General features: G+C 37.9%; 1 protein-coding gene and 1 pseudogene across 3 annotated transcripts in view; one reads left to right on the forward strand and one right to left on the reverse strand.

Moving 5' to 3' along the window:
* The window catches only part of Tet2 (tet methylcytosine dioxygenase 2), a 135669-nt gene extending 125718 nt beyond the window's left edge, over positions 1–9951 (forward strand). For all 3 annotated transcript variants that reach the window (XM_074041475.1, XM_020182771.2, XM_074041476.1), the window contains exons 9-11: positions 832–969; positions 3061–3418; positions 5168–9951. In XM_074041475.1, the coding sequence (XP_073897576.1) occupies positions 832–969; positions 3061–3418; positions 5168–6672 (2001 nt within the window). In that variant the 3' untranslated portion in view covers positions 6673–9951. The remainder of the gene's footprint in view (positions 1–831; positions 970–3060; positions 3419–5167) is intronic.
* Positions 9952–12372: 2421 nt separating this feature from the next.
* LOC141411192 (U6 spliceosomal RNA) lies at positions 12373–12471 on the reverse strand (annotated as a pseudogene).
* Between the last annotated feature and the right edge of the window lie 540 nt (positions 12472–13011).

Consider the following 13011-nt stretch of genomic DNA (forward strand, 5'->3'; position numbering starts at 1 on the left):
CAAAATAACACTTTTAAATAACCTCACCTAATTGCCATGTTTAGAACTCCTTCCCAACAGAATTAACATTCAAGTGGGCAAGAATGATTTACCAAGGTAGATCATATTCTGGTTTATAAAACAATTACAATTGCCTGCCTAGTAAACATGATGAAAGACCTAAATAAATGGAGAAATATGCCATGTTTATAGATCACAAGACTAAATATTGCTGTCACTTCTCCCCCACCCCAAACTGATTCTCGACAAGGGCAATTCAGTTGGAAACCATAGTCTTTTTATCCAGTAGTGTTTGAACAACTGGATAATCATGGGGGGGTGAAAGTGACCTTGACTGTTGACTTCATACTATGTATAAAAATTAACTCTGAAAGGATCCATTTAAAATGCAAACTAACAGGCAGGCATGGCTGTCATTCCAAACACTCTTAGAAAAAAAGGCAAGTAATTTGTAGCATGGGGAATCTTTTGGAGAAAATGAACATGTACTTCTTTTTTGTTTATGGCAATGGTTAAATTAATATATACTATATAAAAAGTCATCAAATAGTGGACCTTAAATATATGTTGCTTAACATATTAATGGGGGTGTGGGGTATGGCTCAGTGTAGAAGAGTTGTCTTTTCCTGTTGTCAATGACACTGTAAAATGAAAAAAATTGATCAGCTACAGATAATTGCTCTAATTTCTGTCTTTCTATTTTGTTTCTGGATATAAAGTAAAAAAACATTTTTTAAAGTTGTAAATAGACTAAGGATTTTTTGTTTTATTTTTTGGCCTCATGGTAAAACCAAGTGTCTCCCCATTTACACACACTTTTACTTTTCTCAGGTTGAATATGAACACAGAGCTCCAGAGTGTCGTCTGGGTCTAGAAGAAGGCCGTCCATTCTCAGGCGTCACTGCGTGTTTGGATTTCTGTGCTCATGCCCATAGAGACCTGCACAACATGCAGAATGGCAGCACACTGGTAAGTGGAGTGCTCGTGAAGAGTGGAGGCTGACAGTGGTTAGTGTCAGATGTTCTCTGCAGGTGGTGTTGGACAGCACGTTTTCATGAATGAATTGCCGTTACATGTTGACCTCCTTTGGTATAATGGGCACTCTCAGATTGCCACGTTAGTAGAAAACGGTGTTGACAACATGAGCACCTTGGGAATTCTTAGTGCCAATCTTAAACCATTGTCTATGCAGTGCCATTTCCAATTAGCCTACCAGGAAATTCTCTCACACTTCAGGATGCTTGGTGGGTTGTAACCAATTAAGAAAAAAAAACATTTACAAGCCAAGATACCATTGTATCTTGCAGAGAGAAATATATATGTAATGCACATTATCATTGTCACAATGTCCACAACACATAATTCAAGAGTGCAAAAGGGCTCACTGTACCTACATATTACCGTGAGTAGAATGCATTAGATCTTATAATTAGGAGCTATGGTGAGAAAACATAGATTATAGGGTGAAGCAGTGGTTCAGACTGCCAAAGTCCAGGGTTTTGCTTGGCCATAAAGGGACAATCCAAAGTGGTGATGTAAGGGGAGAAAGAAGTAAAGAAGATGTAAGTAAAGAAGTAAAGAAGACGTAAGTTAGAAATTAATCAACCTGAATGCATCATCAACATGGAGGTAGTTAGTAGTTGAAAATGACTAGGAAGACATAAGATAAAAAATAGCTGTGAAGCATTAAAGTCATAGTCTTGAGGAAAAGAATTCAAGGAGGCAGTAGATGAAATCTGAGAAAATTTAAAGAGGCTAGTGTGAAGATTATTTTTCCAAAGAGGAAAAGTATTGGTTTTATGGTCTAGATCAGAGATAAGGGCAAAGTTAGTATTTCAGGCTTTGCCGGCAACATAGTGTCTCTCTCACATTCTTTGTTTTGGGGGATTTTCTTATTTAACCCTTTGAAAATATAAAAAGCATCCTTAGTGTCTTAGCCATATGTAAACAGGCTCCAAGGCAGATTAGCCACAGGCCCTAGTTTGCTGGCTTGTGATCCAGGAGAACAAACCACCCTGATATCTAAAATCATCACTAATCATGAGTTGAGCATCTGCTCATTATCTGGAAACTCTGCTAGATTCTGGAAAGTGGATGGAGCAAATGATAGCTCAGGTGTAGTAAGTTCTGAAAAAAGCCACATTTCATTCTAGCAAGATGATAGAGAAGAAAGATAAGAAAGGTATTTAGAATCAAGGGGAATTTGCCTGTGGTAGAGCCCAGGTTCTGTCGGGTAAGGTGACATGAGTTTGAAAAACTTTTCTTTGTAGGACATGACAAAACTCATTTCATCATTTCACGTAAAAGCCATGGTATTGTTACCACATTTCTTTCTTTATACTTCCTTGTTCTTTAAGTCTTATTTTCTGCATTTATCAAAAATACTAAATACTAAAAACTAGAATTTAAAAACAATTTTTTATCAAAACCAGTGTTTGTGGCTAACAAAAGAAAAAAATACCATTAAATTATCAAAGCAAAATAAAAAAGTAATATTAAGTTACATATCACCCATATCAAGCAAATCTTTGACTTTTGATTATTTAGATTTTCACTTTGGTATCTTGTGGAAGTTTCTTACACACAATGGATTTTGTAGAGGCAGAGGATTAGGAGTCAGGTATGAGAAAAGATGTGAAATTTCTTTGTGTACAACAGAATGAAACAAAGAGAATGTGATACTGTGATACTAGAAGCAGCTTTTAGCCTCTTTTGAAAGCAACTTCACATCTGTCACTTATGTATTTGCTGTGCAAAAAGCAGGTGATTGCCTCATTCTGTTTGGTGGGAGTGTGGCAGCTTCCCTTACAGTCAGAAATGTATGAAGAACAGGCACCACCTATGGTGACTTTTAATTCCTGATAGACTTAAAAAAAAAATAGAAAAGGAGCTTATCTCTCTGCTCCATTTTGATATTTTCATTAATAACAGGTAATAGACGTAGGTGTCTGGTAATATGCATGTCACTGATCGAACACAAATCTGGATCCTGAGAGGGAGAAACACACGCTGTTCTTTTGGACCTACAACAGAAGCTGTAACGTTTTTCTTCCCTTCCAGGTATGCACACTTACAAGAGAAGACAATCGAGAAATTGGAGGAAAACCTGAGGATGAGCAGCTCCACGTGTTGCCTTTGTACAAAATCTCTGATGTGGATGAGTTTGGGAGTGTCGAAGCGCAGGAGGAGAAAAAGCGAAAGGGTGCCATTCAGGTTCTGACGTCTTTTCGACGGAAAGTCAGGATGTTAGCAGAGCCGGTCAAGACCTGCCGACAAAGGAAACTAGAAGCCAAGAAAGCTGCAGCTGAAAAGCTTTCCTCTTTGGAGAACAGTTCAAGTAAGAATGAAAAGGAAAAATTGGCCTCATCACGTACCAAACAGATTGAAAATAATGCAAGCCAGGCAAAACAGTTAGCAGGTAAACTTGATGTGAAACTTTGTGAATATATGTGGGTAAATATGTCTTTTAAATATCAGTTTGCTTATGTATCAGTGCTGTATGACACCTGTGTTCAACACTGCCAGTTCTGGAAGGTTCTATCAATCATGGTCTTAGTTCTGTACCAAAACTAAACATTAACCTTCTAAAGAAGCAAAAGCCAGCTTTACTCTGGGAAATGGTAGTGAGATATGAATACATCTTCACCACACCTTGATGGAGAAGTTTGAATTTTATCCAATATTAAAGTTTAAAAAAAAAACTGGTTGATTAATATGATAAAATTAATGTCAATCTGGCAGTGGCAGACAGACACACTAAACCACGAGTGAGATAACAAGACCCTGAATTTTGATAGTAGCAGTCAATGCATAGCAAAAAGGATACAAGCAAATTCTTCCAAGTCCATAAGAAGCTACACCTGTAGGAATAATAGTATCATTCATCATTACTAAGTAATAGACAGAGACTATTTTTCCATAGTCTCTGTCTTGATGACTGTAGTTAGAATTAACAAAAATCTTTTGGATTTTTGGTCTGGCCATTAACAACAAGAAACAAAAATACATCTTTTAAATTTAGTCTATCAGTTTGCTTAGAAACAATTGCCTCTGGTTTGTAAAGGCAAATTCTTACTAATTAGTTTCCAAGCTCATAGAAACTAAGTTAAGTAATTTAGAGCCATATGCTAAAGATGCTTATAAATATTTGTTGATTAGTTGACTTACATGGAGAAGTCACTCCTGTTCACTTTCTGATACCTCCTTTAGTCTGGCTGTAAAGTATAATCAGACAGAGCTTTGTCTCTGTCCCTTCTAACTGATTTCTGCAGAAAATGTATCACTTCACTTCTCAAAACTGCCATTTTAGGTCCATTTGTTTGTTCTTAACTCATGTTTTGAAAGTAAGATCATGAGACTTAAGTGTAACTTTTTTTAAAGTTTTCCTCACAAAGCTTAAGGTTTCTTTAAAGTGTTATCTACAACTGCATAAATTTCCTTTCTAGAAAGCCTACTCATGAAATAGGGTTTACCAATTTTTTTTTTGTGGTACTAGAGTTTGAACTCAAGGCCTCATGCTTGGTAGGTAGGCAATCTACCACTTGAGCTACTCCACCCAGCCCAAGTTTGCCAATGACATAAGGTGCTTTTTATGTTCAAATAAATGTCATTCTTTTTCTTGTAACAAATTTTATGTTATCTTTCTTCAATCATGACAAGTTCTGCTGCAAGCCTAGCAAAGGGAGACTAAAGTAAAATGAGACATGTGCCCTTCCTGCTAGGATTTAGCACTGTCAGTGAGGAAGGGCCTAAAAACTATGACTATTGCTTTCTCAGACCTATGTTTGCAATGGGAATTACAAAAGCACCAGAAGGTGAGATTACAGAAACTTTCTGGAGGACGGGATTAGCTAAATCAAGGAGATGGGATGGAGGGAGGAGAGCACTTGGGGTAGAGCCGTGTTGAGAAATTCCAAAGAACATGAAGTTCTCCATGTTTGTTCATTTTTCTTCACTTACCAGAATATACTATTGAAAATTCTACATTTTACTTCAAGTGCTTTAGACACAAAAGATTATGCTGGACAGTGATCCGAGCCCTGGCTTTGCTCTCATCTTTGCTTAATGGGGGTTGCATAATCCTGGGACACACATTTAAGTATCTTCAATAGACTTCATACAATAATAATCAGGTATATTTGTTCCTGCTTTTTTACCCTCCCCACAGAACTTTTGAGGTTTTCTGGACCAGTCATGCAGCAGTCTCAGCAGCTCCAACCTCAGCCACAGCAACTACAGAGGCAGCCCCAACAGCTCCAGCAACCTCCACCACCTCAGCAGCAACAGCAGCAGCCACATCGCACCTTGCCTAATAACCTTCAGGCAGAGTCTACAGCCTCTTACTCTTCTTCTGGATCCACCAATCCGTACATGAGACGGCCCAATCCGATCAGTCCTTATCCAAGCTCTTCACATACTTCAGATATTTATGGAGGTGCTAACCATATGAACCTGTATTCCACATCAGCTCAGGCTGCAGGTTCCTATTTGAATTCTTCTAATCCCATGAACTCCTACCCTGGGCTTTTAAATCAGAATAGTCAATATCCATCATATCACTGCAATGGAAATGTGTCAGTGGACAACTGCTCTCCTTATCTGGGTTCTTATTCTCCCCAGTCTCAGCCCATGGATCTGTATAGGTATCCAAGCCAAGACCATCTCTCTAAACTAAATCTCCCGCCCATCCACACACTTTACCAGCAGAGGTTTGGAAATAGCCAGAGTTTTACATCCAAGTACTTAGGTTATGGAAACCAAAATATGCAGGGAGATGCCTTCAGCAGTTGTACCATTAGACCAAATGTCCACCATGTAGGGACATTTCCTTCTTATTCTACTCATGAGATGGATGGCCAGTTCATGGGAGCTGCCTCTAGATTACCACCCAATTTGAGCAATCCAAGCATAGACTATAAAAATGGTGAACATCATCCACCTGCTCACATAGTCCATAACTACAGCACAGCTGCAGGCATGATCAACAGCCCTCTCCACGCCTTGCATCTCCAAAACAAGAAGAATGACATACTTTCCCACACAACTAATGGGCTATCTAAAATGCTTCCAGGGCTTAACCATGATGGAATTGCTTCTGTCCAAGGTGTACTACACAAATTAAGTGATGCTAACAATCAGGAAAAGCAGCCTACGGCAATAGTTCAGGGTGTGGCTTCTACTACAGAGGACAATGATGAGGTCTGGTCAGACAGTGAGCAGAGCTTTCTGGATCCTGACATTGGGGGAGTGGCTGTGGCTCCAACGCATGGGTCACTTCTCATTGAGTGTGCAAAGCGCGAGCTTCATGCCACAACTCCCTTATTAAATCCCGATAGGAATCACCCCACCAGGATCTCACTCGTCTTTTACCAGCACAAGAGCATGAATGAGCCAAAACATGGCTTGGCTCTCTGGGAAGCCAAAATGGCTGAAAAAGCCCGTGAGAAAGAGGAAGAGTGTGAAAAGTATGGCCCAGACTATGTGCCTCAGAGATCTCATGGCAAAAAAGTGAAACGAGAGCCCACTGAGCCACATGAACCTGTCGAGCCCACCTACCTGCGTTTTATCAAGTCCCTTGCCGGGAAGACCGTGTCTGTGACCACAGACTCCACAGTGACTACATCTCCATATGCCTTCACTCGGGTCACAGGGCCTTACAACAGGTACATATGATGTTCTTTTCTTGGTAACCTCATTTGAACAGACCACCACCAACCTGTCAGTAGCATAGCTCTTATGATGTGGGCAGTGGGGAAAGGTCACAGTATTCATGATAGATGCTGTGGGAAAAATTTCTGCTCACCAGCAGAAAAGGAGGTTATCTATCTTACCATAGCACTTAATTTCCACTGATTCCTCAAGTGGTCACAGATGGCATCCAAGAAAAAGACCAAAGCATTCTATGCAAAAAAGAAGGTGGGGAAGAAATGTTCCACAATTTACATTTTCAAACACTGGTTCTATTATTGGATGAGCTAATATGTAAATGTGATTTTTTTTCCCCTTATGACTACATATCTGTGATTACCTTTAGTAATATCAAGTTTGCGTAGTCATGGAACACAAATCAAAGAAGTACTGTAGTATTACAGTTGCAGGAATCTTAATACCATCTGGTGCTGAATATACTATGTACTGAAATACTGGAATATGGCTTTTTAACATGCAGTTTTTACTGTAATCGTAATATTAACTTATTTATCAAAATAGCTTCAGAAAGCATAAGTAAATAGCAGCAAAACACTGAATTTGTTTGGATGTTCTACGAAATGGTGCTAAGAAAATGGTGTCTTTAATAGTTGCAAATTTAATGCCTTTATATCATCAAGATGCTATCAGTGTACTCCAGTGCCCTTGAAGAAGAGGGGTACCTTTTCATTCAAGTTTTTATCATAATTACCTGTTCTTACACAAACTTAGTTTTTAAAATGTGGACATTTTAAAGGCCTCTGGATTTTGCTCATCCAGTGATGTCCTTGTAGGACAATAAACGTATATATGTACATATATACACATACATTTGTATATGTGCACATACATGTATATGTATAAATATTTTAAATGTTGTTTTAGAAGCACTTTCTACCTAAGCTTTGGCGACTTGAACAATGCTAAGGTACTGAGACGTTTAAAAAAAAGAAAAAGTTTACTTTCATTTCAGGATGAAAAGTTGATTTTTTTTTTTTAAAGAAAATAAGGAAAGCTTTTAAAACATTTTTGCTTTTAGCCATGCATCTGCTGATGAGGGATGTGTTTATTTTTAACACAGCCAGTTAAATCCAAACTGAGGCTTCCTGGATTCAAAGGAATATGTTAGTCCACAAAACACACATCTTCTGGTGCTCATCTCACATGCTATACTGTAAAACAGTTTTATACAAAATCATATGACAAGTTCATTGCTCAAATATTACAGTTTTAAGAATTTTCTGTTAGCTGCAGGTAATTAGCCGCATGCAACAGGCTCAGCAAAGCTTGCTCACTTATGCCTATTTTATGGATCTGTATGCTTTTCAGAGAACTGACCAGCAGTCTGCCTTTGTGTTATAATTATGTACATTGTGATGTTGTCAGTTCTGAGCTTAAGTGTCCTCCTTACCAGGAAGATTGAGTGGACTGATGCCTGCAGAAGATGAATAAACAGGGTTAGTTCATGTGAATCTGGTGGTTACAAAGAAAAATAAATAAATAAAACAGGCAGCTGGTTTGCTGTGGTGGTTTTAAATCATTAATTTGTATAAAAAAGTGAAAGAGTTGTATAGTAAATTAAATTGTAAACAAAACTTTTTTAATGCAATGCTTTAGTATTTTAGTACTGTAAAAATTTAAATATATACATATGTATGTGCTATATATGAATTGAAAGAGAATTCACGTGATGGTGCTAACTCAGCCAGCTATGGATATATCATAATGTGAGCTAAGAATTCATTAAAGGTTTGAGTGATGTTTCTACTTGTCATATACCTCAACACTAGCTTGGCAATAGGATTTTGAACTGAGAGTGAAAGCTTATAGCATTGTGTGCCACCATTTTTTCCAAGTCTTTTTTTTTATTATTATTATTATTAAAAAAGCATACCTTTTTTTTTTTCAATACTTGATTTCTTAACAAGTATAACTTGAACTTCAACTTTTTGTTCTAAAAATTCAGGGATATTTCAGCTCAAGTTCTCCTTATGCCAACATGTCACCTGTGTTTATGTAAAATTGTTGTAGGTTAATAAGTACATTCTTTTTTTTTTCAGGGATTTAACCCTTTTATTTTGAATCCCTCCTATTTTACTTGTATATGTACTGATGTAAGTAGCTAAAACTAATTTTGTAAATCTGTTGGCTCTTCATTGTAAAGAAAAGCATTTTAAAAGGTTTAGGACTCTTTTGACTGCTTCAAGAAAAAAAAAATTACATGAAAATAGAATGCACTGAGCTGATAAAGGGAAAAGTGTGAGGCAGAAGTTTGACAAGTGGCTGTTGCCCAGAAGTCTTTTAACTCTGAATAAAGCTTTTTTAATACAGCAGTCAACACGGGTTCACAGTCCATGAGGACTTCCTTAAGTAGACCTAACATCTAGAGATACAGAGTGCAATCAGACTCAGCAATTCCATCTTAATCTAAATACATATTTGCTTACTAGCTTTTCAAATGAATTCTTAATCCATGGAGACTTTCGATTTTATTGGTCAAATCTTCATGATTTTTGTTTTTTAAATTTTTTTCTTTTTTTTTGCTGTGTCCAATTTACAAGCATTTTTAGAATGTATGCTTTGCATACAAACCACGATTTTAATGTTTTACGTACCATAATATCTAACCCAAAACATTTGATTACTTCATGTGTATTTGGTGATTTTTGAGCCAGCCATCCTTAATGAATATTGGTTTCTGTGTCATCCACTGTCATTTGTCAAACTGCTTGCCAACAGGAACGGGAATTGTGGTTTGGGGGACTGGGAAGGGGTTAGGTAGGAAGAGAGAAAATTGAATGGCATATTGTAAATATCAGATCTATAATTGTAAATATCAGACCTGCCTCAGTTAGAATGAATAGAAAGCAGATCTTATATAGGAATATCAGGTTGACTATATAGCCATACTTGAAAATGCTTCTGAGTGATGTCAACTTACTTGAATGAATTTTCATCTTGATTGACGCACAGTGATGTACAGTTCACTTCTAAAGCTAGTGGTTAACTTGTGTAGGAAATTTTTGCAGTTTGACACTAAGATAATGAACTTCTGTGTGCATTTTTCTATGCTTTATTTTTTTAACTTAGTTTCATTTCATTTTCATGAGATGTTTGGTTTGTTTATACAATCTGAGGATGGTTATAAATACTGTAAGTATTGTAATGTTATGAATGCAGGTTATTTGAAAGCTGTTTATTATTATATCATTCCTGATAACGCTATGTGAGTGTTTTTAATAAAATTTATATTTATTTAATGCACTCTAAAGTTTCGTGTTGCTGGTTTAATTCCTGAGTGACTGCCACTTCACTGAGGTAAAAGGGAATAAAAATAATTTGTTTTTTTTTAAAGTTACTTTAAAAGATAATTATCTTTATTATTAAATTATAGCTAATACCTCAAAAGGCCAAAATAGGTCATTATTTTAGCCTTTTCACTATGTGTAGACAGTGTAAATCAGGAATAGAGTAAAAACACATCTGCTGATCTTGGATTATCCCTTGTGCTGGTTTGGAACACACTCACTTGAGGATTGAATTCATATTGTTCAACTCTGGTTCCAGACTCTCAACTTCCTGTTCACTCCCACACTTCAAGGAAAATTTCCTCTTTATGCCCATGAGAAAGGCAGGTAAGTCTTAGGAACCTGGAGAGTGGGGAAGGTTGGCCTGAGAGGTATCAAAGAGACATGTCTCCATCCCATTCCATGTGGTTTCAAGGAGCTTGAAGCAAAATTGTCCTTGCTGCTGGTTCTCTGCCATGTGAATCATGCCCTACACAGTGCTGAGATGCTTCCTAGAAAACTACAGGGTATTAAACATAATTAATAGTTAATGAGTCTTCCCACCCTCTAACCTTTCCCAAATAAGCAGGAAATCTTTTTCATCATGTATAAAGTAAGGGAATTCCATTTTCCCTATTTCTCTTTGTATTCAACCAGGGTCAAATTTGACTTAGGAAACCCAGGAAATGACTACCGTTTAGAAACCTGTGAGCTCACTGACTGGGAGGTGCTTCCAGGACTTTGCTACAAGCCAGGATATTAAGAAAAGAAGCATCATCACTGCTAAAAAGCAGTGATCTAATGCCTTTTTTTCTTTTAATTTCATTCCTCTCGGCCATCGTCAATCCCCATTTTACCGTCCCTCATCTGGCCGAACCTTAGAAACCTGTCTTCACATTTGCAAGTCTCTGCTGCCCAGGGCAGGGAGAAGTTAAGATTACAGACTCGAAAACTCTTCCTGCTAGGGTGGGTGTCCTGATCCCACCAATGGGCAGAGGCTGGGGATGTTGTCATGCCACAAAAGGAGCTGCAGGCAGGCCTGCTGCTTATGAGCTGGCAGTGGACTTGAACAGGGGAGACAGCTGGAAATGACAGATGAGCCAGCATTCATAAAGCTTTATTGACCTCTTACCTCCCCTAGAAACTGCCAAGAACAAACCTTTTATTTTTTTGGCAGGCAGGCATGCACACAGCTGCCCTGTCACTCAGTACCACGAGCTTCTTTCCTCAGTCTCTGATTGGTTTGCTGTAAAAATCTTCTTACCTGCTTTTGGTAATTCTAGCTTAGTTTTGACTTACTGATTTCACTACTCTGCACAAATCAGTTGTGTTAGAACCACACTCTGCAAGGAAATACTTTATTCAGTAAGCACCTACTCATGTCACCAAGAGTTTTAAATTGGTATTGTTGGTAGAAAAGCCATCTGGAAGTGAGTGTCCAACAAAAAGGCTTGGAAGCATCTTTTCTTTCTTATAGTTCATGCTTGTGGCATGAAGCACTTGCTTACTGAGTCCCTTCCCTCAGATGCTCAGCGGGGGATTGGTGTACTTTCTGCCTGCCTGTCCCCCACCCTCCCAGGAGAAAGCAGACACAACAATGCTAGGAAAGAATTAACTGTAATTTACATTATTTCAGTTTTACCAGCATAACTTCAGTTTCAAAGAACAAAGATACTTTTGTTCTCATATATTTGAAGCCACCTGCTTAAGAGTTCCCCTCTCACCAACCAGGTCATTTCTCACAAATTTCTGTAGTAGCTACTCCAACTTTCTTCAAAGGAGCACTGAGCCCTTGGGGGCTTTTTTTTTTTTTTTTTTTTGTGGTGGTACTGGGGTTTGAACTCAGGGCCTCATATTTGCTAGGCAGGTGCTCTACCACTTCAGCCACTCTGTCATCCCAGTTGGGGATTTTTTTATGCTGCTTTGAAGGTGTTTAATTTACTCAGTTTGACATTTTACTCTAATCAATTCTTCAAACTGAAATGAGATTTCTACATAGGTGTTGGGTGAAATTTTATGAAGACAATCTACTACCTACCAGAGCATTTAAGTTCACAGAATAGTCATGATTCATAGGCATGTTCATTTAGCACTTGCCTGTTTGTTCCTTGCATAGCCATTTTAGTAGAAATCTGGGGGTTGCTGTTTAAAACTTATGATGCCTAGGGTTCCCTAACCCTTCTCATGGGAAGTCATTTGATTTGAACTTAAAGGAATATGAAGACCAGGTAGCACTGTAGGAGAACGTATCTGGCTTTGGATTCAGTCTTGCAATTTTAATAGTTATGTGTCATTGAACCACATCTGAAAAATCAGTACACTATACAGCCACACAGGATTGTGGTAAAGACTAGATAGGAATATAAAGTTTTAAGTAGAATAATGGTCATTGTTTTCTAAAAATAAACACTTCACAAATTTGCATGTCATCCATGCACAGGGGACATACTAATCTCCATCATTCCAATTTTAATGTGTGTGCTGCCAAAGCAAACACAGAATTCCTAAGAAGAGCCTTCATCTCTCTCCTTCCCCTTTGTTCATGCTGAAAGCTCTTTCTGCTGACCCCACCTCAGAGCTCCCCTAGTTGATGCCTGCATTCCTCTCCCGTTTCCCCATGGGAAGGACTCTTACTCCTTCCCCTGACAAAACAAGTTTGCCTAAAAACATGACCAGGAAGTGTCATTAGAATGCCAAAGCTGGAGAGAAGAGAGTCACAAAACATGGAAACAGTTCCCTGTCCTTAATCTTCTAAAGTCTCAAATTGCTCTCAGATGACTTTATGATCAACTAGTGACTGAAAACTCCAGTAGTTGGAATGAGATCAGTTTCTAAAAAACTGAATGCATATTGGAGGCTAATTAGTTGCTCAAAGCATTTATGAGCTAAAATCAACCAAAGAGGGAAACAAATCAGCCAAAGAGAAAAAAGAAGTGAGGGAATTATATTATTCGTATTTCCATTACTTATAATGACACCTACTAACAGGTATATTTCACTGAATTAATGTTTGTGGTATCCATATTGGAAGCATGTA

This window comes from Castor canadensis, chromosome 9, assembly GCF_047511655.1.
Source record: "Castor canadensis chromosome 9, mCasCan1.hap1v2, whole genome shotgun sequence".
Lineage (NCBI taxonomy): Eukaryota > Metazoa > Chordata > Mammalia > Rodentia > Castoridae > Castor > Castor canadensis.